Source organism: Podarcis filfolensis (genome assembly GCF_964270895.1).
Source record: "Podarcis filfolensis genome assembly, chromosome: Z".
NCBI lineage: Eukaryota > Metazoa > Chordata > Lepidosauria > Squamata > Lacertidae > Podarcis > Podarcis filfolensis.
Genome location: NC_139617.1, coordinates 21,209,376 through 21,235,435, shown reverse-complemented (window position 1 = coordinate 21,235,435; position 26,060 = coordinate 21,209,376). Strand labels below are relative to the sequence as shown.

The 26,060-nt window shown below is 44.3% G+C and overlaps 2 protein-coding genes across 4 annotated transcripts; both read left to right on the top strand.

Annotated features, from left to right (window-relative positions):
- The first annotated feature begins 921 nt into the window (after positions 1-921).
- On the top strand, positions 922-8,418 carry LOC310754318 (uncharacterized protein). Its single transcript, XM_083596164.1, has 4 exons — positions 922-1,023; positions 5,527-5,750; positions 7,064-7,182; positions 8,178-8,418. The coding sequence occupies exons 1-4, from the start codon at positions 1,007-1,009 to the stop codon at positions 8,337-8,339; spliced, it is 522 nt and encodes a 173-aa protein (XP_083452290.1). The 5' UTR covers positions 922-1,006; the 3' UTR covers positions 8,340-8,418.
- Positions 8,419-10,930: 2,512 nt separating this feature from the next.
- On the top strand, positions 10,931-25,535 carry LOC310754248 (uncharacterized protein). 3 transcript variants are annotated; one of them, XM_083595982.1, is made up of 7 exons: positions 10,931-11,058; positions 11,556-11,723; positions 14,382-14,486; positions 18,878-18,918; positions 20,629-20,744; positions 22,640-23,977; positions 25,369-25,535. In XM_083595982.1, exons 1-7 carry the CDS (start codon positions 11,018-11,020, stop codon positions 25,399-25,401), a joined length of 1,842 nt encoding a protein of 613 aa, XP_083452108.1. In that variant the 5' UTR covers positions 10,931-11,017; the 3' UTR covers positions 25,402-25,535. The 3 variants fall into 3 exon arrangements, with proteins under 3 accessions (XP_083452108.1, XP_083452107.1, XP_083452109.1); XM_083595981.1 differs by having other exon boundaries at positions 24,984-25,442; XM_083595983.1 differs by lacking the exon at positions 14,382-14,486 and having other exon boundaries at positions 24,984-25,442.
- The last annotated feature ends 525 nt before the right edge of the window (positions 25,536-26,060 follow it).

Genomic DNA, 26,060 nt, shown 5'->3' with positions numbered 1-26,060 from the left:
TCTTTTTCCTTTCCTTTCTAATGTTTCTACTCTGTGGATTTTGTGGCAGGTGGGGTGGGGATGATTAAGCCACAATGCATTTAAGGGATGGTATAAATTAACTGAGGAGCTATGTTCAGGGTTGGCTCCAGGTTTGAATGGGTCCACTCAGCAAAGTGCTTTACTTCACCAGTTCCCCCTCCTCGCACCAGTCTATTTGACACAGTGTTCCACAACGAAGGATGTGGGCAACGCTGTGATCTAAATGACTGAGCCTTTTGGGCTTGCCAATCACAAGGTCAACAAATCCGCATGACGGGATGAGCTCCTGTTGCTCTTTCCCAGCTCCTGCCAACCTAGCAGTTAGAAAGCACACCAGCGCGAGTACATAAATACCGCTGCAGCAGGAAGCTAAATGGCTGCGGCAGGAAGCTAAATGGCATTTCTGTGCGCTTTGGTTTCCATCACTGTCCTCTGTGTGCCAGAAACGGTTTAGTCATGTTGGCCACATGACCCGGAAAACTGTCTGCGGACAAACTCCGGCTCCCTTGGCTTGAAAGTAGAGATGAGCGCCACACCCCATAGTCGCCTTTGACTAGACTTAACCGTCCAGGGGTCCTTTACCTTTACCCACAATGAGGGTTCCTACATCAAGTGAATTGTGGAGAATTCATATAGATTATCCTGACTAATATCATACATATAATTAACTAGTGCATAATCTGACTGTCACAAGTTTATGAGTCTTCAAGGGCAGCCCCACACAGACCACAGTGCAACAATCCAGCCGGGAAATTACCTGAGCATGGAGTACCATGGCCAAGTCATCTCTGTCCCAAAGGGGTCTCCAAACACTTGTCTATCCAGTTTGAGAGAGATTCAAGTGATAGGCTGAAAAGAAACACTGAAATCATTGCATCATAATGTCCTATCAGCTGATGTGACAATATAATGTACCAGATAAACTGATGACTTGTACTTTGCAACTTCCTGACCAAAATATCCAGCTGAAGGGGGAAAAAAATCAATGGAGCATCTAGATTGGCAAGTACTCACCAAGAACTCTTCATACCCAAGTAGCTCCCATAAGCATTCCTAACAAGTGACTATTAGATTTATTTATTTGATTTATTTACCGCCCTTCACCATAAGATCTCGTGGCAGTTCACAAGATAATACATGGTAAAAGCAAAATAAATAGTTAAAACAACAAAGCAATAACATACCCCTCCCACAAACACATTTAAAAGACAGTAGAATATTATTCAGACAATGGCCTGGATGAAAAGGAATGTTTTTGCATGATGCCTAAAGATATTATTATTTATTTATTTATTTATTTATACCCCGCCCATCTGGCTGGGTTTCCCCAGCCACTCTGGGCGGCTTCCTACAAAACACTAAAATACAATAATCTATTAAACATTAAAAGCTTCCCTAAACAGGGCTGTCTTTAGATGTCTTCTAAAAGTTTGGTAGTTATTTTTCTCTTTGACATCTGATGGGAGGGCGTTCCACAGGGTGGGTGCCACTACTGAGAAGGCCCTCTGCCTGGTTCCCTGTAACTTGGCTTCTCTAGCGAGGGAACCGCCAGAAGGCCCTCGGTGCTGGACCTCAGTGTCCGGGCAGAACGATGGAGGTGGAGACGCTTCTTCAGGTATACTGGGCCAAGGCCATTTAGGCTTTAAAGGTCAGCACCAACACTTTGAATTGTGCTCGGAAACGTACTGGGAGCCATATATATCGAAGGTGCCAGATGAACCTCCCTGGGGAGAACATTCCACAAATTGGGAGCCACTGGAGAAAAGGCCCATTCCTGTACTGCCACCCTCCAGACCGCTTGTGGAGCAGGCACACGAAGAAGGACCTCAGATTATGAATGCAGAGTCTGAGTCAGTTCATATCCTCTCTCTTGACTTTCACTTATTGTTAAGTATCGATTCTCAGAACAATTCAGCTAATCATCACCTCACAACTGATGGCCAGTGTAGGATTAAACCTTCTGGAGGCCCCCAGGCAGTCAAAATCTCAGGGACCCCCTCACAGTGATGTAGGTTTCTGAGTCAATAGGGGTTTCTCTTCCAAATTCTTTCAAGATCAAGTCAATATTATTTGGATCCGTTGTCACAAGAACCCTAAAAGGTGTGGGGGCCTATAGGTCAGTGCCTACTCTGCCTATTTGTTAATCTGGCACTGCCTATGGCTTGCCACCTGCTTCCATAGTTTCACATAAAATTTTGGCTTCAGCTCATGCTAGGAAGCAAGTTTCACCAAAGCATTTTTAAAGACTACTGAACATAGAGATAGCTGTGCATATGGGACCCAATCCAGCACTTTTCAGTCTCATTGATTCTAATGAAAATATTTAAGCACATGATTAACTCTTCCATTCAAACCCATGCTTTTTAAAAAGTGCTTAACTTTAAAGGCAGAGAAATAATTTTGCTTCCCCATCCATTACAAGCTTCCTCCTGGAGATGCGAGATTGTAGCTCAGTCTCTTTTGCATCTCAAAAGTCCCAGTTTCGATGCATGTCCAGGCCAAATGATCTGGTAGTAAGTGATGGGAAGATCATCTGCCTGAGATACTGGACAACCGCTGCCAGTCAGAGTGGACAATACTGAACCAAAAAAGACAAAATAGCTTGGTTAAAGGTACATTCTAAGAGTATGTCTGTCCTTTTGAGGACAGAATTGTTTGTCTGAAGTAAACAAGCAACTACCCCACATGTGCCTACTCAACTGCTTCAGTGAACAGAACCAGCACTACAGTGGTACCTTGGTTCTTAAACTTAATCCATTCCGGAAGTCCGTTCCAAAACCAAAGCATTCCAAAACCAAGGTGCAGTTTGCCATAGAAAGTAATTGAAAATGGATCAATCCATTCCAGACTTTTATAAACAACCCCATAAAACAGCAATTTAATATGACTTTTACTATATAATGAGGCCATTGATCCATAAAATGAAAGCAATAATCAATGTATTGTACTATAAAATAAATAAGACAGTATTGTAGATGATAAAAATTAATATTATTTTCCCCCCTCACCTGCACTGATGATAGTCATTGTTTGGATAGGCGGCTTTTATCCATTTCCGCAGTCACACAATCAATCAATCAGTAGCTGAACTGGGTTCCACGCAGTCACAAAAACAAATTAACTGAAAAAGCCTCAAAAACAAAAGCGCAAAATAAACAGCAAAAAAAAAAAAAAAAGCGCAAAATTTAATCCATTCCGGAAGTCTGTTTGACTTCCGAAATGTTTGAAAACCAAGGTGCAGCTTTTGATTGGTGCAGGAGCCCCAGAAATAATAGCTGACAGCTGAATCAGATGTTTGGCTTCTGAAAAACTGTGGAAAGATGTCAAGTCCCACAGGGCCCTAGTATCTTGCAAGAGAGTGTTCCACCAGGCTGGGGCCAGGGCCTTTTGCCAGGACTGAAAAGGCCCTGGCCCTGGTTGAGGCCAGTCTAACCTCCTTGGGGCCTGGGACCTCCAAGGTGTTATTATTTGCGGACCGTAAGGTCCTCCACTGGGGCATACAAGGAGAGGCAGTCCCATATGTATGTCCTTAGGCTGTATAGGGCTTTAAAGGTTAAAACCAGCACCTTAAACCTGACCCTGTACTCCACTGGGAGCCAGTGCAGATGGTGTAGCACTGGATGAATGTGATTCCATGGCAAGGACCCCGTAAGAAGACATTCTGCACCCGTTGGAGTTTCTGGGTCAGCTTCACGGGCAGCCCCACGTTGAGCGAAATACAATAATCGAGCCTGGAGGTGACTGTCACATGGATCACAGTGGCAAGATCAGGGTGGGAGAGGTAAAGGACCAGCTGCTTAGCACGACAAAGGTGGAAAAATGCCACCTTTGCTGTGGCTGCAACCTGCACCTCCATAGAAAGAGAGGCATCGAAGGTTACTCCCAGACTCTTGACAGAAGGCGCTGGCATTAATTGCACCCCTGCAAGAGATGGGAGTTGGCCCCCAACCCCATGTCACCCCAGCCCAACCAGAGGACCTCTGTCTTCGAAGGATTTAACTTCAACCGGCTCCCACACAGCCATCTAGCCACAGCTTCCAGACATCTGGTCAATGTGTCTGGGGCTGAGTCAGGATGGCCACCCATCAACAGATAAAGTTGAGTGTCATCAGAGTACTGATGACAGCCCAACCCAAAACTCTGAACAAGCTGGGCAAGAGGGTGCATAAAGATGTTAAATTTAATTTACCATCCTCCAGTCCTTATGCTTTAAGGGAAGTGCTTACAACTCTGGAGATAAGCAAGCAAGGAAAAGAGAAGTTCCAAATTACTGTGGTGCTTCTGTTTCCTTTTATATATATCCATAAAGCTAGGTGTGTGTTTGGAAATTCAGGTAATATATTCATTGCCAGTCTTGCTTCATTTAGATATTACAGATAAACGGTGCATTAAACTGATTTGTGAAAGTAGAATAAACGTTATCGTGGAGATGAGCTCATGAGGCCTTTGTTCTAATTTCATGATGGTTCAAGGAGGGGAAATGGGGAGAGGGGGCAAAAGAAAAAAGTGTGGCACCCACCCCTGGCATGTGCCATCTAATAGGTTACCCCCAAGAAAGGACAGGAGAGAAATTTGATTAAGACTACATTTTCCCTAATTCATCCTTTTTGAAATAATAACCAACCAAAACTCATCCATCCTTCAAAATCTGCACTACTCCAAATTTTACAATACGGTTCTCCAGTTGACTACAGTGGTACCTCGGGATCCGTTCCGGAGCCCCGTTCGTATCCTGAACAGAACATAAGAAGCGACTGTGCATGTCGCATTTTGCCGCTTCAGCGCATGCGCGTGACATCATTTTGAGCGTCTGTGCATGCACGAGCGGCGAAACCCAGAAGTAACATGCTCCGTTACTTTCGGGTCTCCATGGAGCGCAACCCGAAAATACTTTTTAAAAAAAGAAAATACTTATCCTGAAGCGTATTTATCCCGAGGTATGACTGTAATGTGTAAAAGAAAGAAAAGCATATACTATGGTGAAGGGTGCACAGAGATGTATATATCAGTGATAATGACACAGTGTTGTGCTGAGGAACATTGTTTTGTAAAAGTGTATATGTTAGGCAAAGCAAGATAGAAAAGAATGTGTATATTAGGAGAAATCCACACTAAAATGATCAATTTTCATGCGGACTTTAAAAAAACAACATTGCAAACTTATGAAGAACTGACCTTAAGACTGGGAAAATAAGAAACTGAGAGAAACCAAAACTGACAGATTTGGTCATACCTCCTCCCAAGGCAAAAGCAGAGAAAATGAAACACAGCATTAGTGCTGGCCACACGCAAGAATTTCTAAATAGTGCATATGTCGCATTTCTAGATCTAGATTTCCTTTTTCTGGATCCCATTTTTCTACCAATAATTATCATATTTACATTGAAAAAATATATTCAGCAATATTTTCTTGACTAGAAAAGATGTTGGCTATTCATAGACAGAAAGGTATTGTCATGTTTCCACATTTTGGGATCCCCCCCCCACCCTTTCTTCTGTCCCCAGCAATGATGATGAATTCTATGAAACCAAACCAGAAGAGTTTGTGGGTGATGTAGTGGAGACACAAAAGAATGAAGACCCGGAAGGTGGTGAAAAGGAGGAGTATGTTGATGATGAAATGGACTCTGGCTCAGAACATCCCAATGGAAATGATGAGGAACAGTCTGCCACCGAAGAATACACATCCAAGGAAGCTGATAGTCCACAACACATGACCCAGAAAGCATGTATGTTCCATAATCCCACCTGTTCATCAATAGACAGACTTGGGGGCCTGCAAGAAGCACTTTGCATAGTTCCCTTCTCACTTGGTGGTGAAGCTGGGTAGCACAACACCTCCCCTCTCACCAAGTTCGTGAGAGGGGAAGCATTCCACAGAGCTGTGCCACCGGTTCCTCTCAGCTCATAGGGACAGGGGAAACTTGTAGTAAAGCTGGGCAGCAGAACGCTGTGCCGCTCTGCCACCACAGAAGCCTCCCTTACATGGGTTGCTTCTGTAGCAGTGGTGGTGCAGGATGCTGGCAGGAGTGCTGCTGCTTTCATTTCTGCCACCTGAGGCAGCTGCTTCACCTCGTCTCAGGGGTGGGCTGGCTTGGGCCCACCCTGTGCCAAAAGATCCTCAGTCTGCTACATTCATAGCAGGGCACATTTCAGCCATCCCAGAGTCAGAGGTTTCTACACTACCACCCACAGATCTCCCTCTATTCTCCATCCATGGCAAGCAAGAGGCATTATAACAGTTCAGCCAGGCAAAGGCACTCAGTGTGGATCAATGAGGGTGGATCAACGAAGTGTTTGCCCTAGGGGATCTCAAGGGCCTGAGAGAGAGGCTTGGAGGGGCCTGAGTTTCTCCACCTTTGTTTTAGATGCTCAAGCAAGCCATTTTCATTCAACCTCATTTTCCTCCCACCCCCAATCTTCAACATGCTCTAAACCAGTGGTCCCCAATTAGCTAAGTACTGTGGAGCCCCTGTTTTTCAAAAGCCAAGCCATGGACCTCTACTTTTGAAAATGTTGAAATCTATGTGTTGGTCTTCCAGGCCACGCTGCCATGCAAATCACACGATCTGTGTGACAGCACAGCACCCAAAATTGTGTGTGGGTTGCATGGACCCCCAGGGTCTATGGACCACCAATTGGGAACCACTGCTTTCAACATTCCATACATCATGTAGGGAAATTTATGTTCAATCCTGGTTGCATCATTTCAAATAAATATGTTTCTGCCAGCTTGGAAACTCCTCTCCAGGTATTCATTAATCACTGCATTGACTGACCACATCTCTTTGCTCTGCTGATAGGAGGGACCACCAAGACGGCCGTTATACAAAACAGGCGTAAGCTGCAACTAAATGTTGTAGTGTTTTCCAAAAGAAGTGTGTTCCTGTTCAGAGCTTCTGCAAGCCTGAACCAACAGCCTTCTGATGACGTTCAAGCTTCTTTGAAGTGGGAGGGGAGTTTCTCCATCAAGGCATAGCCTCATAGAGCTCACCTATCTGTAAAGACTTATTTCCCAAGTCATGTTCCTATGATTTCTTAGTCCTAGATTCCATTTTTGGTGAGCTGCCTCCAAAGTCCTTGATCAATATCAAACTTCTGTTTCCAAAGCCTCCACATCCTCTACAAAGACCACAAACAAAGCCATTGTTTTTCACTGAAGTAAGTGAACAATGATATATGTTCAAAATTTGTGTGGTGAATTTGTGGGATCAGAGATTTGCAAAGGATCAAGGTAAAGGGACCCCGACCGTTAAGTCCAGTCGCAGACGACTCTGGGGTTACGGCGCTCATCTCGCTTTACTGGCCGAGGGAGCCGGTGTACAGCTTCCAGGTCATGTGGCCAGCATGACTAAGCGGCTTCTGGCGAAACCAGAGCAGCACATGGAAACACCGTTTACCTTCCCACTGGAGCGGTACCTATTTATCTACTTGCACTTCATGCTTTCAAACTGCTAGGTTGGCAGGTGCTGGGACTGAGCAATGGGAGCTCACCCCGTTGCAGGGATTCAAACCACCAACCTTCTTTTCGGCAAGCCCTAGGCTCTGTGGTTTAACCCACAGTGCCACCCGCAAAGGATACATAAGTACAGTTTTCAAACCCTTGGAGTTGCCCCTGTTTCAGAGTTTTAGCCTCCTTGTATGAGATCTTCAGGGGACACAGATAAATGAGAAACCAGGAGCAAGGAAGAAAGCTGTTCTATTTTCAGATGTGAGATGAAATTTTGCATTGGATTACGTACTTGTTTTAAACAAGTTTAAAGAATTATGTTATGTATGTGTTATAATTTATTGCAACAGTGGGGCACCCAGGGCCAATTTTGGCCTGCCAGGGGTTCCAGTTTTTGCAAACCACAACTGACTCCTGATCGGTAATGACAGCTAATGAGCAGGAAGGTGTGGTTCAATTCTTTGTTGGCTGACAACAATAGTTCCATGTGCTGCATGCAGCCAACACAGCAGGATTTAACCCTACCACTCAAGAGCTAATGATTGGGCCCAGAGTGGCTTACAAATCAATAAAAATAACATAGTCACAAAAGGAAAAGGAGATGGGGAGGGCAGGAGTAGGTTGGTCATCTGGCTTTTCTTTTCTGTAAGTAAATCTTGGTGTAAGAATGTATTGCAGCCTCTTTTCTTCTGTTGTTAATTTTAAGGTTTCCATCGCTGTTGATGAAAGGAGACAGGATACCACCATGGATGCTCTTATGAAGGATGAGAAACAAGAAATTCTGAAAAGTCACTATGTTCGCATTGGGGGCATGCTGGTTATGCCTGTACCTGTAGATGGTCCACTCTTCACTGATGAGGAAAAGTGATTGGGAGTCAAGAGACCACCTAGAAAAGCAAGAGCTGCACAACTACATCTTAGATAATAAAGTCAAAAAAGACCCAAAATGTTGTCCTCCAGCAAGCAGTATGGCAAATCAGAAATAGTCCAGTCAACTTCACACGTATTGGGACATCATGGTTTCCTTGTATAGGAACAAGCCATAGTGAACTTTGGGCTCATACACTACATGCCCCCCTTTTCTTTCACATGCCAGAAAAGGGGTTTGAAAGCTTCCACTTCTGGGTTTAAGGTAAACATGATATCTAACCTCAAGGAACTGTGATTTGTTCAAGCAGTGATTTAAGGACAAGACAGGATCTATAGTCACAGTGTGAACATTGCTTATTGCCACTAGCCATTGTGCTATACTCTCCCACCTTCCTTGAGCAGTTAGAACTTCCAGCAGCAGTGCTTGCCCATGTTTGGCTTCCTTAGAAAGGAAAGGTCAATGGAGACTTAAGGTGTTTTGTAACATTTAGGTTTGTGTACAAATACACATGTATAGATGGAGGCAGACAGCATAGGTGTCATGACCCTGGAGTCCAGAAGGGGCAGTACACTTAGAGGCCACAGTGTCACCCAGTAAGGAGTCAAGCTGGTCTGGGGCCCAATGAACCTGAGATTAGCAAGGAGAAGCCCACTGAATCAGATGCTACACCCCCAATAACTAAAGCCAAGACATTAAATGGTACCTCTCAGGGAATTGAGTACCACACACAACCTTTCCAGGAGGTCATCAAATATGGCTATTTTTAGGCCCATGAGATGGCCTTTTAAGAAGCTCTAGGGGTTCAAAGAGGGATGGAGATAATGAGAGGTGACCTGAAGTTAAAAGCTCAAAAGCCAGCCTCAGGTTCAGTGGTCCTCTAATCACCAACATCAGAACCAGAAACCTGGTCTGGCTCTGTAGCCAGTGACACTATAGCCAGTGTTTGCTGGTGCCTGGTAGGGCAGAAGGCAGAGAGCCAATGGAAGGTGGAGGCAATGGCGGACTGAGCCAGCTAATTCTCATTTTGCCCTCATTCTGCTTCCTACAAAGATATACAAGGACAACACTGAGACTAAGGAGGCAAAAATGAAAGTCAGGCCCACTCTTTTGACTAGAAGTATGTCAGGGGGACACAGGTGATGCTGTGGGTTAAACCACAGAGCCTAAGGCTTGCTGATCAAAAGGTCGGCAGTTCAAATCCCTGCAACAGGGTGAGCTCCCTTTGCTAAGTCCCAGCTCCTGCCCACCTAGCAGTTGTGTTGGGAAGGTAAACGGTGTTTCCATGCACTGCTCTGGTTTTGCCAGAAGCGGCTTAGTCATGCTGGCCACATGACCTGGAATCTGTACGCCAGCTCTCTCGGCCAGTAAAGCAAGATGAGTGCCGCAACCCCAGAGTCAGCCACGACTGGACCTAGTGGTCAGGGGTCGCTTTACCTTTACCTTTAAGTCAGGGGGGCAGGAACTGGATGAAGAAGAATCAAGGTTGGTAAGCCAGCCTCCACAGACTGTAATCTCTGACTCAGGTCCTAACCAATTCAATTCTCTTCTAACCCCCTTCAGAACAAATAGCTCACTAGGAGCTCTCCATGGTGCTGTGACCACCAATCTATCTTTTGGCTTGGTTTTGTGGGCTCCTCTGCAGTAAAAAAGCAGGACAATAGTGCTCCCACAAATGAAGCTACTACCTCAAATCAAATCCCCAGAAAGGCACTCCAGCACCAGAGCTAAGCATAATCCCTCACTTCTCTTCAAGGGACATTTTATATGGATGAGAGCATGCTGGCAACTTGAGGGAATGCACATGAAACTCACAGGTGGGACTGGGTGTCCTGCTCTACAGCACAGCACAAGGAAAGGATCAAACTGAGTGTGAGGCTGGGTGGAGTTCAGGCTGGAAACAAGTCAAAGCAAAGTTCAGGCAGGATCCTAGGAACACAGAACTGTTGAGCTGCTCCAGCAAGGAACAAGCTGAGCCCTTTTATAACAGTAGGAGCAAACACAACCTGCACCTGTGATTCAAGCTGCTGCTTGACTGAAAGGGTCCCAGCCTTCTCCTGTAATCTCCTAGTGTGATGGGATAATGTTAGGTCTTCCTGGGTATTCTGCAGTAGAGTGAGCAGACATTGAGAGGCAGCAGTTGCCTTCATTAAGGCATCTGTATGGCCACCATGGGAAACAGGATATTGAACCTGAAGGAACTTTGTCTGATCCATCAGGCCAATTACTTTCCTACAACAGCCAGAGACCATCCACCTATGTAGCACATCATAACCTTTTGGCAGTAACCCAACCAACTTCCTATTCCAGTCATTCAAGTTAAGACTTGCAGCAAATCACCCAGGTCCAAAACCCATCTGCAGGATCCCATGACTTGCAATTTAATGAAGGCAATGTGCTGTTGTCCTTTGGAGAGCTGCAACAGATGTTCTAGTAAACCACCACACAATATTAAGACCAAGAGTCACAAGGAAAAAGGAGTGTAAGTAAGATTTAACTTGAACTACCTCTTAGCATGGTATCTGGATTGTACCAAATGGAATCTCAACCTTCCCCTTCATTCATTTTCTCTGTCTCTTTATGACATCAGCAGCAGCATCTCCTGCTCAGGCTTCTTCAGGATGACTTCACAATATGAATCCTCAGCAAAAAGGGAAGGAAATGCCTGAAACAGAAAAATGAATTCCCCCGGTCTGGCTAGAAGGAACAAGCTGGTGAGGTGAAATAATCTTGCACTTCGGGGCATCGTTCTGAAATGTGGATAATCCTCTACATGGAAACACCAATAAAATCTAGAAAAGGTGTCAGTCCACATGGAGTTTATTATTCCCGTGTATAGTGCCCAGTTCAGTATACAAGTAAGACAGGTGTTCAAAGAGCACAGGTTGATGTAAGGAGCACGGAGAGGTGTGCATCGGCCTGGTCACTATGTCCTTGGAGGTTCCAGCTTCACTCCGAACTTTCAACATGAAAGTTTGAAAAAGTATTCTTTGGGTGTTCAATTGAACATGCAGGGACTCCTCCCCACAACTGGAAAGCCCATGCAATTGGGATTCCCAATTGTGGGGAAGATTCTAAGCTCATTCAGATGAACATGCAAACCATCCCCCTCTGAACCTTCTGCCCAATGCATGAAAACCTGAAGCTGTAGCCAATGAGAATGTTATGGGTGGGACTAGCATGCACATCACTAAATTTCTCTCAATGTCTTCTCAGGCAAAAACATGAAAAGAACTGGAAAGTCCGTTCAGAGAGAGCCAGTACCCACCACCTTCCAGCCAAAACTCACCATCTTCCAGCCAATGCCCAGAACATTCCAGCCAATGCCCGGAATGTTCCAGCCAAGAGTTTAGAGCAGACACCCAAGGCAGACCAGCAGGTCAGGTAAGCCAAGTTATGTTACAGCCCCAGGCACAGCTGTTAACAGGGTGTTTTGCACAGTCTCGCAAAACAACTCCAAGATCATTACCATCTCCACATTTCTGCCTGCAGGAGTAAATGAAAGGAGCGAATATGTGAATGCATTTGAAGGGTTGGATTAACAACAACAACAAGAAGAACAACTATGGCAATTACAGCAACAGGTCTACAGTGCCTAGGAAGGAGAGTTAACCCTTTCACCCATGTTGCAATCTCAGTGAAAATCCTCTCCACTCCAAAGCTCTAATCACTCTAAGAGAATGCTGCCTTCAATGCCGTTGGCAGCTTCCCTTCTGGATTAAGTAGCAATTACCGGAGGTAAAACTTCAACAGTACCACAGCAGTGGGTGAAGACCCTTCCTGTCTGCAGATCTTGGACCTGAATCTGATCACATGCCTCTTCTCATGGCTATTGTTTTGCACATGCTTTTAAAAAATAATCATGTTAAATAGATTTTGGGTGAATGGGGCTCTGCCTCCACCTGCTTCCTCTTTGTTCAAGGGGTGACTTTGACTGTCACAGACTCTGGTTCTACCTACTGTTAGGCTTTGTGCCTTCTCCCTGTCAGTCTCGATGGGCAGCAATTACCACTAAGGCTGATGGGAATTGTAGTCTAACATCTGGAGGGCACCATGTTTCCAATCCTTGGGTAGGTAATTATGCAAATTTATAGACTTTTCCACTGTATAAAGCCATTGAAGCAGTATATATGATCGAACAGAACAAAACACAAAAATGCAATAAAATCAATTCAACAAGCTCTCAAAACAACAAAAGCATACCAGCAAACTCCAGGGGGAAAAAAATAATCAGATGTAAAATTGATATTCCATAAGTGACTGTGTGCACTGCAGATAAAGCCTTCCTAAGCAAAAATTTCTTCAGTAGTTGACTAAATATTATCACGCTATGCACCTGTCTAGACAGACAGATAGAAAGAAAGAGATATTGTTTGCCTGTCTGCTAACACATTCAGGAGCTTGATGCTTTATAATATGTCTCTTCTGTACTATATATTTAAAGCATTATCATACCGCTTTCAGCAATCATGCATTCCCCCAAAGAATCCTAGGAACTGTAATTTGCTAAGGATGCTAAGAGGGTGTTGGAGGCCCCTATTCCCTTCACACGGCTAAAGTTCTCTGAGTTCTCTGGGATGAGGAATTGACTGGTGAACCACTCGGAGAACTAGAGTCCCCAAGAGTCTTCAGGGGAATCTAAGCTGTTTAAAGTGATATGCTACTGTGTTAAATGAAGAGTGCTAATGGGTCCAGAGTGGATTATCATCTAAGAGTCAGGATACAGTAAAAATAGAATGAGGTAAGGAAGATGCAAATCAGAAAGGTCGGGTACTAGCTCTTTCATACTGTTACAAGTGCGGTTGTTGCAGCAGGCACTTATGGGAGGGAAGAACCAGATAGTATTTGATCTCAGCCAGGCCAATGAAAGAAACTTTGCTGTCTCACTCTGAAGTACAGTGGTACCTCGGGTTAAGAACTTAATTCATTCTGGAGGTCTGCTCTTAACCTGAAACTGTGCTTAACCTGAGGTACCACTTTAGCTAATGGGGCCTCCCGCTGCTGCTGCTGCTGCTGCTGCGCCGCCGCCCGATTTCTGTTCTCATCCAGAAGCAAAGTTCTTAGCCCAAGGCAATATTTCTGAGTTAGCGGAGTCTGTAACCTGAAGCATCTGTAACCTGAAGGATCTGTAACCCGAGTTACCACTGTAGTCAGGAAAAATGGCTTTAATGGAGATAATTTAAAAAAACACAAAACCAACCACCCTTTCTTGAGCAAAGCTGGTCCTGAATTGTTGTCAAAGTATAATCTGCCCAAGAAATGAAGAGTTTTTTTATAGATCATGGGTAGGCAAACTAAGGCCCAGGGGCCAGATCCAGCCCAATTGCCTTCTAAATCTGGTCTACAGGCGGTCTGGGAACCAGCGTGTTTTTACATGAGTAGAATGTGTCCTTTTATTTAAAATGCATCTCTGGGTTATTTGTGGGGCCTGCTTGGTATTTTTACATGAGTAGAATTTGTGCTTTTATTTAAAATGAATCTCTGGGTTATTTGTGGGGCATAGGAATTCATTCAGACATTTATTTTTTCAAAATATAGTCTGGCCCCCCACAAGGTCTGAGGGACAGTGGACCAGCCCCCTGATGAAAAAGTTTGCTGACCCCTGTAATAGATCTAGTATAAGGTGCTTCACACATGACATTTTTTCAAAGGGCACCAAAGTTTTTGGGTTGTTGTTGCTTTTTTGGTGCAAGGATGGGGGAGCAATGCCCCGTTCCCAATGCTTTTGTGTAACAACCCCCATCATCCATGATTATCATCCATGCTTTCTGAGAGAGTTGGAATCCAACAGCATTTGGAGCCCCCCCCCCCCCCCGTTTGAATGTGTAGAAGTATGTAAGGAGTGCAACAAGCAAGGACTCCTCCCCATCACTGGAAAGCCCACACAATTGCGATTTATCAATTGTGGGATGGATTCTCTTTCAGATGCACATGCAAATCCTCCTCCTCTGGACCTTCTGCCCAGTGCTTGAGGCTGCTGGGAATGTTGAGGGGGTTAGGGCTAACATGCCCATCCCTAATCCTCTCTCAATGTCTTTTCAGTCAAACACCTGCAAACAACCAGAAAGTTCATTCAGAGGGAACTAATACTCGCCACCTTCCAGCCAAGAACTTAGAGCAGACATCCGAGGTAGACCAGCATGTCAGGTAATCTAAATTATGCTCTAGCCCCAATTACAGCTGTTAACAGGGCACAAATTCACAAAGCAATTCCAGGATCATTTCCTTCTCCCCCATCACATTCAGTTTGCTGCCCACCCCCACCCCCCTAATCTGCACCTTTACTTACAGAAAATCATAGGGTGGTTCTGGCCGTCATTGACTCTGGCGCCACCTACTGTTGGCCTCCGTGCCTTCTGTCCTGCCAGTCCCAATAGGCAGCAATGACCACTGCCCCAAAGGATATGAACTCAGCTTCCTCAACTTGCTTGCCTTGAACTGGGAAAGCCATTGTGTTGCACATTTTGATCTATGCACTGGATATAGAAATATTTGTCCGAAGAAAGAAGTGATGCTGGATTGAGACAAGTGGAGTTTCCAGATTTATTTATTTAAAAGGCAATGCATGTGCACTCATGTGCAACCTGCCCCCACCTGCAATCCATTCAGGGTCGGGCAGAAAAACTGATTTTGCAGGAACTACTTCAGGGATTTTTATTTTTATTTTATTTTTGAGCAGACCAGAACCAGAACCAGAACCAGAACCAGAGCCAGGTACAAAATGATGACTCATAGGGTGGAGTGAATTACCTGCATCACCCCATGGGCTAGATGTTGGAGATGAGCTTCATAAACAGGCACACATTTAAAACAAGGCCCCTACATTTTCCCGTGACATTTTCAGCGGGTTAGTAAAAGTGAATCCTGCACAAAACTTCTCTCCCCCCCCTCCAGGGCCATGTGATTAATCATAATCAATGGCCACCATTGAGAACAGCATGCTGGACTAGATGTGCCACTGGCCTGATCCTGCATACTCTTATTGTGGTCTTAGTAATGCAGAATAGGACCATCTGTATGCCAGAGGAAGCTTTGCAACTCAAATAATTGCTCCTACCTCTGTTTCAAGGATCCAGCTCATTACCCTCATCTCCTTGATGCAATATTAAGTTGCCACATTTTGCAGGTCTCCCACTCACGCTTATTCAAAAGGCTTTCAACCACAGTTGTAATAAATCCTCTAAACAGTCCAGCTTATTCTTCAATTTTGTTTCTTTTCACTGGGCTAGGTCCATAAATTAGATCTTTCTCTTCCATGCCTGTTTTGGATGAATGGTTTAATTAACAAGGGAAGAAATGAAACAAGGCCACAAAAAGAGAAAGAAAAAAAACAGATGCCTTTTCAAATGTTTTAAAAGCTGTTGAGAAAAATCATTTCAAAGTTTTAGGGGGGGCGGGAAGAATTATGAAAGTAACAAAAATCATTCTTCATCTCTTTCTATCAATTCTGCTGGTCCCACCAGAGTTGTAATCCTCCATCCTAACTTTGCTCCCCCGCCCAAACAAAATATGCTGATGAATGCAGTGGAAATAAGAGAAGATGAAAATGGGAAATATAGTATTTTATTACAGGGGTGGGAAACCTCAGGCCTGGGGGATCAAATGTGGCCCTACAAGCATTTCTATTTGGCCCTTGAGACTCTCCTCAGGCCACATCCCTCACCACCTCTTCTTCATACCCTCCTTGAGCATTTTTGCCTGGCTAGAATGCATCCTGGAACTCTGATATTGTCTCTTCCTTGCCTGGATGGTACAGAGAGAGAGGCCGGTGAGTGTGAAGAAAGCAGCCCATTGTACAGTGGCAAGATTCACATTTGTTACTCCCTTTGGTCATTCCCACCACTAACATGTGTCACCTGCAGGGTTGATGACGACGAAATGTTTCCTTTGCATTGAAAGAAGTTCCCTGCAGCTGTTCTATAACTATCTAACAATGCAACCTTGCCAGCATACATTATATATTAGCAGACCCTCCAAGTGTCCCTATTTTCCAGGGATGTCCCTGATTTAGAGAAGCCATCTTGGTTTCTGATTTGATCCCGGAATGTCCCGCTTTTCCTTAGGATGTCCCATAGGATTTTCATTGGAGAAATGTTGGAGGGTTTGGAGATACAGTATCCAAGCCCTGAGCTGCCTGAAGGCAATTCTGTATAGTGAAGGGTTTTTTTTAAAAAAAAATTATGTTTTTATATATGTTGGAGTGCTGGGCAACCCAACAAGATGTGTGGGGTATAAATAGTAAAATTATCATTACGGAATGGGACGTCTATATTTTCATTGGAGAAATGTTGGAGGGTATGTATTAGGCCCCATCACCCTGTAACCACTTGAAGTCATCATGGACTTGCCCCAATGAATCCTGGGAACTGTAGTTTGTTAGGGGTCTGAGGGTTGTTAGGAGACCGCTGTTCCCCTCATAGGGCTACGGTTTGCCAAGTGGTTTAACAGCCAGTCCCTCTTCCCAGGAAACTCTGGGGATTGTATGTAGCTCTGTGAGAGGAATATGGGTTTCCTAACAGCTGTCAGCACAGCCGGGGGTGGGGGGGGTCAGCTTCTCAGTCTCAGTGCTGCCACTAGCAGGGGGGAAGATGGGAGCAAAGTTTCAAGCACCAGATTAATTTCCTCCTGAGGAGAGAGCAAGAGACTTATGCTGCTTTGTAATATCCATTTACAAATATAAGGTTGAGCGGCGGGGTGTGTGTGTTGACTATCAGAATAGACGGTACTTATCTGTATCACAGAGGGACGCGGGTGGCGCTGTGGGTTAAACCACATAGCCTAGGGCTTGCCAAAATCAGAAGGTTGGCGGTTCAAATCCCTGCGATGGGGTGAGCTCCCGTTGCTCGGTCCCATCTCCTGCCAACCTAGCAGTTCGAAAGCACGGCCAAGTGCAAGTAGATAAATAGGTACCGCTCCGGTGGGAAGGTAAATGGCGTTTCCGTGCACTGCTCTAGTTTGCCAGAAGCAGCTTAGTCATGCTGGCCACATGACCCGGAAGCTGTACACCGGCTCCCTCGGCCAATAAAGCGAGATGAGCGCCGCAACCCCAGAGTGGTTCGCGACTGGACCTAATGGTCAGGGGTCCCTTTACCTTTACCTATCTGCATCATAGTGTCAGTTCCTCAAAAGCAAACCACGTTGAAACTCCTCCTTTCAGCCAGCTGCAAATAAATAAATAAATCTCAGGGTTCCAGGTCCCAACCAATTGAGGCATGCTTGATAGCTAGCAGTAACCAATCATCAATGGCCATTTTAGAAAGCATCTCCTAGCCATGAGTGCTCCTTAAAAAAAAACAAAAAAAAACAGCTTTAGCTATCAGCTGAACAAATGCCTAGAGGGGAAAAAAATTCCGTCCTCATTGCATGACCATAACATTATTAAATATTTCTCCAGCTAATAGTATCGCAGTAGTAAATATGAACGAGACCTTGCAGCCTTTAATTGTATTTTCATTTCAAATGGCCAATAGGTGCTTATTTTGTTTTCACTTATCTAAATGACTCATGCCCAGACACACTGATGTTCTGGAATATGTACACCAAATAAGTAATTTCTTCTCTATTCAACTTGCCGCAGGCTCCAAGGTATCCAAAGGGATTTTGCATACAACCAGGTCTTTAGAATAAATCCCACCTGACTTCTGTTTTGGTTACCAGGATGAGTGTTGAAATGGTAGATAATTAGGATGACGGGGGTGGGGGGTTGAGGTGGCAGACAGAATTCATAAACTGCTACTACAGAAAAGAGAAGATCTCACTGAACCTTTGTAGAGATAAGCACTCATTTATTTGACTTTTCATAGACATCTGAAGGCAGCCCTGTTTCAGGAAGCTTTTAGTGTTTGACGTTTTCTTGTGTTCTTTTATATTTTGTTGGAAGTCACTCAGATTGGCTGAGGTAACCCAGTCAGATGAGTGGGATATAAGAAATAAATTATAACAATATTATTGTTTAGGAACGTAACTCAATCATTCTATATCTATTCAGTTCCCAAATGAAGGTTGTTCTAAGGTAAGCTTCCTCCACCTCGGCCCTCCAGATGTTTTTGGCCTACAACTCCCATGATCCCTAGCTAGCAGGACCAGTGGTCAGGGATGCTGTGAATTGTAGTCTCAGAACATCTGGAGGGCCGAGGTTGAGGAAGCCAGTTCTAAGGCATACACTTATGGCAGTTTAAAAGCATGCCAGTGCAAGTAGATAAATAGGTACCGCTGCAGCGGAAAGGTAAACGGCGTTTCCATGCACTCTGGCTTCTGTCATGGTGTACCAGAAGCGGTTTAGTCATGCTGGCCACATTACCCAGAAAGCTGTCTGTGGACAAACTCCGGCTCCCTTGGCCTGAAAGCAAGATGAGCACCACATCCCACAGTTGAATTCCACTGGACTTAACTGTCCAGGGCTCCTTTACCTTAACCTTTTTACCTTGTACCTTTTAATAATAATAATATTTTAAAACTGAAAAAAGGATAATGTCTTTAGAATTGGTAAAACAGTCTATATGACAATGCCTCTCTCTGTTGTTGTTTTTCTCTTGTAGTAAATATAGAGGATCTCCATTTTATGAAAAATACATTCCAGGTATGAAGGTGAACATCCGATCAGAGAGTTTGCTTTGCAGGGCAGAGCACACACTTAAGAAATGTTCTTATTGTGTTGTAGGATAGAGACGGAGTGGTAAAGAAATTCTGACTATTTAGATGAGTACAGTGGTACCTCGGGTTAAGAACTTAATTCGTTCTGGAGGTCTGTTCTTAACCTGAAACTGTTCTTAACCTGAAGCACCACTTTAGCTAATGGGGCCTCCTGCTGCCGCTGTGCCGCTACTGCATGATTTCTGTTCTCATCCTGAAGCAAAGTTCTTAACCCGAGGTAATATTTCTGGGTTAGCAGAGGCTGTAACCTGAAGCGTATGTAACCCAAGGTACCACTGTATTCCCCAATCCAGTGCCCTCCAGATCTTTTGGACTACATCTCTCATCTTCCCTCGAAATTAGCCCACTGATTTGGGCTGCTGCAAGTTGTAGTCCAACAGCATTGAGACCAGACTCATTAAGACACACAGCCCACCCTACCAATATCTCCAGCTGACTGTCAGCACTTGTATTTATTCTCAAGAGCCCAGTGAAGATTTATGGAAATGAGCCGTTTATTATTTCCCACTTGTAGTTTAGGGAAATGAATCTGGCATTTCCTCACAGCATTCAATGAATATGGGATTTAAAGCAAAGGTCGGAAACTGTTTCAACCCAGCAGTAGGTGGAGCCAGACTCTCAGATCAATGCATCCAAACACACATTTAACCTGAAAGATCCAATCTTGCTCGACCAGCCTTTCTCAACCTGTAGGTCGCCAGATGTTGTTGAACTACAACTCCCATCACCCCTAGCTAGCAAGGCCAGAGCTCAGGGATGATGGGAGTTGTAGTCCAACAACTTCTGGAGACCCACAGGTTGAGAACCGCTGTGCTAGACAGACCTGCATAGGTGTATAACCCGCAAGTGTCCCATTTTTCTCCATGAGAGCATGGTGGCCAGAGGGGGTTGTTATGGTTGTTTTGTTGTTTTGATTATTAATGATTTATTTTTGCCTTTACCTTGCATTTTTATCTTGTGAGCCGCCCTTAGATCTTGCAATGAAGGGCGGAATATGTAAGTCTGATAAATAAATAATAAAAAAATAATATTTGGGGAATGGTTCCTGTTCTTATGTTAGCTGCATTGTTTTATGCTTTCAGGGTGTCCCATGATCATATTACAAAGTAGCTGTATTCTGCATTATAAATCAAAACACTGCTAGGAATTGTTACCTTCTGTTCTCCAATGCATTTCTTAGCAATAAAAAATTCAGTGCGGGATGAGCAAACTCTTATTCAGAAAGTGTGGCCCAGAGAAGAAAGTTTGAGAAACACTGCAACAGAGGATTAGACAATTCAGGGTGAGAAAGCTACCAATGGCACTACCAGCCATTATGACTATGTTGCGCCTGCACGGTTGGAGGCAATATGCCTCTGAATGCCAGTTGCTCACAGTGCTAGTTCCTCACAAGTGAGGAGAGGGCTGCTGCGCTCAGGTCCTGCCTTTGGGCTCCACATAAGTTGGCCACTGTGAGATTAAGATGGCGGTCTAGATCACAATTGACCTGATTCAGTAGGGCTATTCTTATGCTGTCCTTTTAAGCAGCTGTTAAGAACTGAACTCATAGGTGAATTCATTGAAACCACTCTTTACCATTGTGTTGTTGGGTTCCCCCCTCCCTCAAAGGTCTTTCTTATTTCTATCTATATTTCAGATATCGAGTGCTATAATGCCATACTAAAGCCACGAGTCAGCCTAAGCTTTCCTCTGGACTTTCCGAAGCCAGTACGACCTGGTACCAAAACAAGATCAAGGCCTTCTGCTTTAAAGGTAAGCAGAATTCCTCCAGGCAATTAATAAGACAAGAATTTTTAATAAAGTGCAATATTAGGAGGGGACAATGCATTGAAATTGATAAAGACAAAACTCTATTTTATTTTAGTTTAGTATTCAAGTATTTTAGAAGTTGTCAAAGCCATATGGGTATATTGGTTTCAATATAAAAGATGTGTCATATCTGCTACAACATAGTTGAGGAACCTTTGCTCTTATGGATGTTGTTGGACTACAACTCCTGTCATCCATGACCACTGACCATGCTGGCTAAGTCTGATAGGAGCAAGACCTGAAGGGCCAAACGTCCCCAGCCATTAAGGGAGTGATCTACAAAAAAACCCTGAAAGGTACAAAACTGCCAACAGAATAGCATGGTGAAATCTGCTTACAGAGCCAGGAAGTTCAATGGAAAATCCACCTGGCCTGTGACATTTCAATGTATATATTTTATATTCTGCTGACTGGATGTTTTGACATGTGCTTTTTTGTGAGAATGCACTGCATCGTGGGCATTGTAGTCCACAGTAGCTGTATAAAAAATGATTACAATTAGAACTACACTCACATTATAGAAGCCCAGATGGGTTGTGTGCATCCTTTCAACCCTTAGCAATGGCCTTCCATGTTGGAGAAACTCAACAAAGATCCAAGCTGGTGAAGAGGACACCAGAAGGGTAACTTGCCACATTTTGAACTAAGTGAAGCAACACATACTGTATTACAATCAAAAAGTCCAGAGCCAAAGATTCTTCCTTGGGCCTCCAATATATGAAAGTCTCCCTGCTTCCCTATAGTTCCTCTTGTATGCTAGAGGGTAACCTCTTGGTATAGTTCCTCTTGTATGCTAGAGGGTAACCTCTTGGTAGTTCAATCACCTTCAGAGGTTTGTGGGGGACCCTAAGAGAAGGCTTTTCTTGTGGCAGCCGCAAAGCTGTGGAAGACCCTCCCTACAAAAGTGCATCTGGCACCTTTATTGTACAGCTTCTGGCAAATGCTGAAGAAACACCTCTTTAACCCTGGCTTTTGACACATGAGGTGTATAATTTTAAGACCAACTTTATTTTTGTGATTCCAAGTTATTTTAAATTGTTTTTGATATTTTGTTTTTGTTTTTGATATTTTGATACTGGAACCTTAGGGTGAAGGGTGGCATAATGTCACCACCTGCACCACTCTACCCATTTGCCCTCTCACTCTTGTTGGCTCTTGTCCTATCTACAATGGCCTTACATAAGTTTATGGGTCCAAGTCACATGAGATCACCAACTTTGCTGCCAGATTTATACTGAACACACACATGTCTACTGTGCCAATTCTCTAAGGTCAGCTCTCGTTCTCCCCTTCCACTGATATAACACTGGCTTTTAGGGATGCTTTGTTAAAATATTGTTTGTGTGATTTGCTAGATAAAAACAGTGGTTAAATCCCCGTACCCCTGATCTATGGAAGTTAAATCTCTAAGTTATGGAGATGGGTGCATCTTGCCCTTAATGTACATCCTTACTAATGCACACCCATAGGCAGTAAGGTGCCATGTTCTGCATTGTCTGCCACTTCTCATGCTGATGAAGCTCATTTTTATAACAGATTGTACAGCAGTTATGAGAGGTTTTTTGAAGCATATCTTTAGCCAAAAGAACAAAAGAATGAACATCTTGGTTTTCTTGAAGCCCCAGATGTGCCACTGCAAATTAATGAATGCAGTATAGCTTTGTGCAGCTAGAGTAGAGTTTTCTACCCTGAGAAATGAAGGAGGTGTGAACGTGGCCGCGGATATTTGGTATGAGAGAGTTGGAGGGTCTGCAGCTGTCCATGGATTCTCTCCTTATCTCAATCCCACTCTCTCTATGTCACAATTACTAACATGCAATTTGATTGTTGCCTTTCAGCGAGTCAACGTACCGCTAGCACCGGCACATGTGCAAGTAGACTTTAAAATCCCCACCACTGAACCACCCAAGCCAATTGCTCCAGGTGAATCTGATGAACCATCTCTAGAACCATCTCTAGAACCAAGCCAGAACCAAGCCTTAGAGAACTCCGAGAAAGCACATCCAAGCAAGTCAGAGGAGAAAAAGAAATTCTGGCACAAGTTGCCTTGTTGGAAGAAAAAGAAGGCCCCTGTATCAGACACTAAGGAACATGCAGGTGATCATACCAAGGTAGATGCAGCTGGTAATATAACAGTTACACCTGAAAATGAAGAAAAATCACACAATAGCAGTGTATCACCCCAGACCACTGTGGAATCGCCATCACCACCACCACCACCACCAAAATCACCACCACCCATTTCCCCTTCAGCAACTAAACCTAGGAAAAGAATCAAAGATAAGAAAGATACCACACTGATGGTATCTCCATCAGACATAACCCCTCAAACATCTGCTGCACCATCACCAAGTGATGATGGGGAACAGTCAAAATCACCCAAAGGGATTTTGAAATCATCAGTGGAAAAAATGCAGCCTGGAAAATCTGTTTCCATCCATACACCACAAGAGATAAACAGCACCAAGCCTCCTCCAAAGCATTCAATGACTCATTTTAGAAGTAAGGAAATTTCACCTGTGACTAATGACAGTCCAACCTCTGAGAGAACATCAGCCACTGATGAAACAGAGCTGAGTTCTGCACCTACCACATCGCTCAAATCTCAGAGGCGCACACCTCTGTTTGCCAGAGCTTTTAAGCCACCACTAAATGTTTCCAGGAAACGTTTTGGAAAGGGAAAAGAAGAAGGCAAAGTTTCCACTGTTGCAGCTTCAGAAACACCTTTGCCTGAGTCTACTAATTCTGGAGATCAAGAAATTTCACCTCTGACATCTCAGCCGCCATTGGAGAAAACAGTGCCCACATCACCACCTGGCATGGTGCCTCCTGATTCAGCGCCCAGATCACCACCCAGAAATTTGCCGCCACCACCAGAAGATCAATTGAACACAGAGGCAGCTTCTGCTCTCACTACCTCTCTCAGATCTCAGAAGCGGGCACGTATGTTTGCCAGAGCAAGTACACCATCCCCAAATGTTGCCACTACTCATTTCAGAAGTGAGGAAATGTCACCTACAGCTGACAGCAGCTTGCCTCGCCCAACGCCTGGGAAAACACCACTCAAATCACCCACCACTTCTCCCAAAGATACTGAGAAACACACAGCGGTGCACAAATCTTTCTTCACCACAATTCCAACAGGATCTCTGGAGGAGGTGAAAGCTGCACGCCTAGTAAGTTGTTTCTCTTTTTCTTCAAATCTCATGAAAACGCAAATCAGAAATGTTGGTGTAATAAGGTCAAATAGTTGGTGTAAGGCAGTCAAATATTATACCATAGGGAAGAGGTAATATTGGGTGCACCGCAATCAGAACTTCAATACAGGTAGTCTAAAGTTTAAAAAGCTGCAACATTGCTTGTAAAATACAAGTGCTCATTGGCCGAAGCATTAGAGAACAAGAGCAAATGTATTTGTACTAAGCAAACTAGTAGAATCCTACCTATCTTGCTCATTCTTACATCTGACATTCTTGTGAAATAGCTTAGTTATATAAAAGTTTCCTCAGAGAGACACTCCAGCATGAAATGGCTGAAACAAGAGTTTGTTTCTATGGATGCAATGAAGGGATTGAGCACCTCAAGCCTGAAATGGCAATGTGTGCACACCCCCTCAGCCTCTCTATCTGGCCCTCAGGATTTTCCCTAAGCCACACTCCGAAACTGTGCTGCTGTGTACCCTCCTTAAGTCATTTTGCCTGGCTAGAGTACATCCTTGAACTCAGATGATGCCTTGTCCCAAGCATACACAACTCACAATGAGGACATGTGATTGGACGTTTGGTTCTTTAGTGTCAAAGCACTCAACTACATCAGCTTCTAAGGTGCAAAAAATATGTGCACTGCTCCTGCTAAATAGCTAGCTAGGCATCTCCTTCATCAGGCTTGTGCTCTGACCCAGATATCTGGAGCAACAATGCAAACATGCCCCTTTCAGCACACATACCCACACTTGTGATGCCAGCAGCTGGTGACCTCCTGTACTACAGCTCCAGCTGCTCCTGTCCCTTTAAACCCCTCCTTGTCCTTGGAGACAGCAAGGGAAGAAGCAGAGGAGATTCTAATGGCCTAGCTGTCTCTGCCTCTGTCTCTTCCACCTCTGTGCCTTCCTGTAACTCTTCCCTGCCTCCTTTTCTCCCATTTCTGACTCTTCTTCTTCCCTCTGCCAAATGGGTGGTACAGAACTCCACAAATCACCGGCCTCTTCCCTTTGATCATCCTCCTGCTCCCCTGGCTCCTCTGCCCACCCTTCAGACTCCTGCCTGCACCTGGCATGCTTCTTGCTTATCTGGGTGGAGAACAGAGATGGGTGTGTGAGTACGTGTATATTAGTAGACAAAGGTAACATTTACATATATTTTTTTCTCTGCCCACTTTTGTTTCTGGCCCCATCTGCTACCTGAAAGTGGCCCTCCGAAGGCACTACTCTCAGATAACTGTGTGCAGAAATGCATTCTTGTATGTGTATAAGGTGGCAAAACTTGCATGTTTCTTTCTGCAGAATAATTTGTAATTCTTCTTGTTGTTATTAATTCCATTCTCATGCCTTCTATCTTCCTCATTCCAGCCTGGAGCAAAATGGGTTCAAAAATTCCTTTAATAAAAAGAAAGGAGGAATGATTTTTTTCAGTTCTACCACAACACTTCTCTGGGGATTCTTTATGCAGCAGCTGGTATCAATGAATAGCTCTTCCTTTTATTAAAAGCTAACAAATAAAACATATCCGCCAACAACCTGTGAGTAGTGAGTTTATTGGCATAACTTGGTAATTGCCTTGTTCATGCTCAGTCTGTAGAGCATGAGACTCTTAATTTCAGGGTCGTGGATTCAAGCCCTACATTGGGCAAAAGATTGCAATATGCATTGCAAAGCATTGGCCTAGATGACCCTTGGGATCACTTCCTACTCTAAGATTCTGCATCTGATACCAGAATCCTCAGAGGAAGGCAGCCCAGAAGTTGCAGGACCATGGACAGCTCCAAGTAAACAGCTTGCTCTCACAAAGGTTGAGAGCAGACTGAGTCTTTAAAAAAACAACAACGTGTTTGGTTCCTTGCCTTTTCCCAGCAGACATAGCATATGAGGTTGGGTGTTGCCACTGCAGCTTGCCAGGGCAGGGCAGGGTGGTGGTAAAGGCAGCCAGCTGCAACTTCAGATATTGGAATGTAGCTTTTGAGGTTTCTGCCCAAATCAGCCACTTCTGCACCATTCCCTGTGTACAGCATGTCTTTGTAGGAACTATGGTGCAAATCACTTCA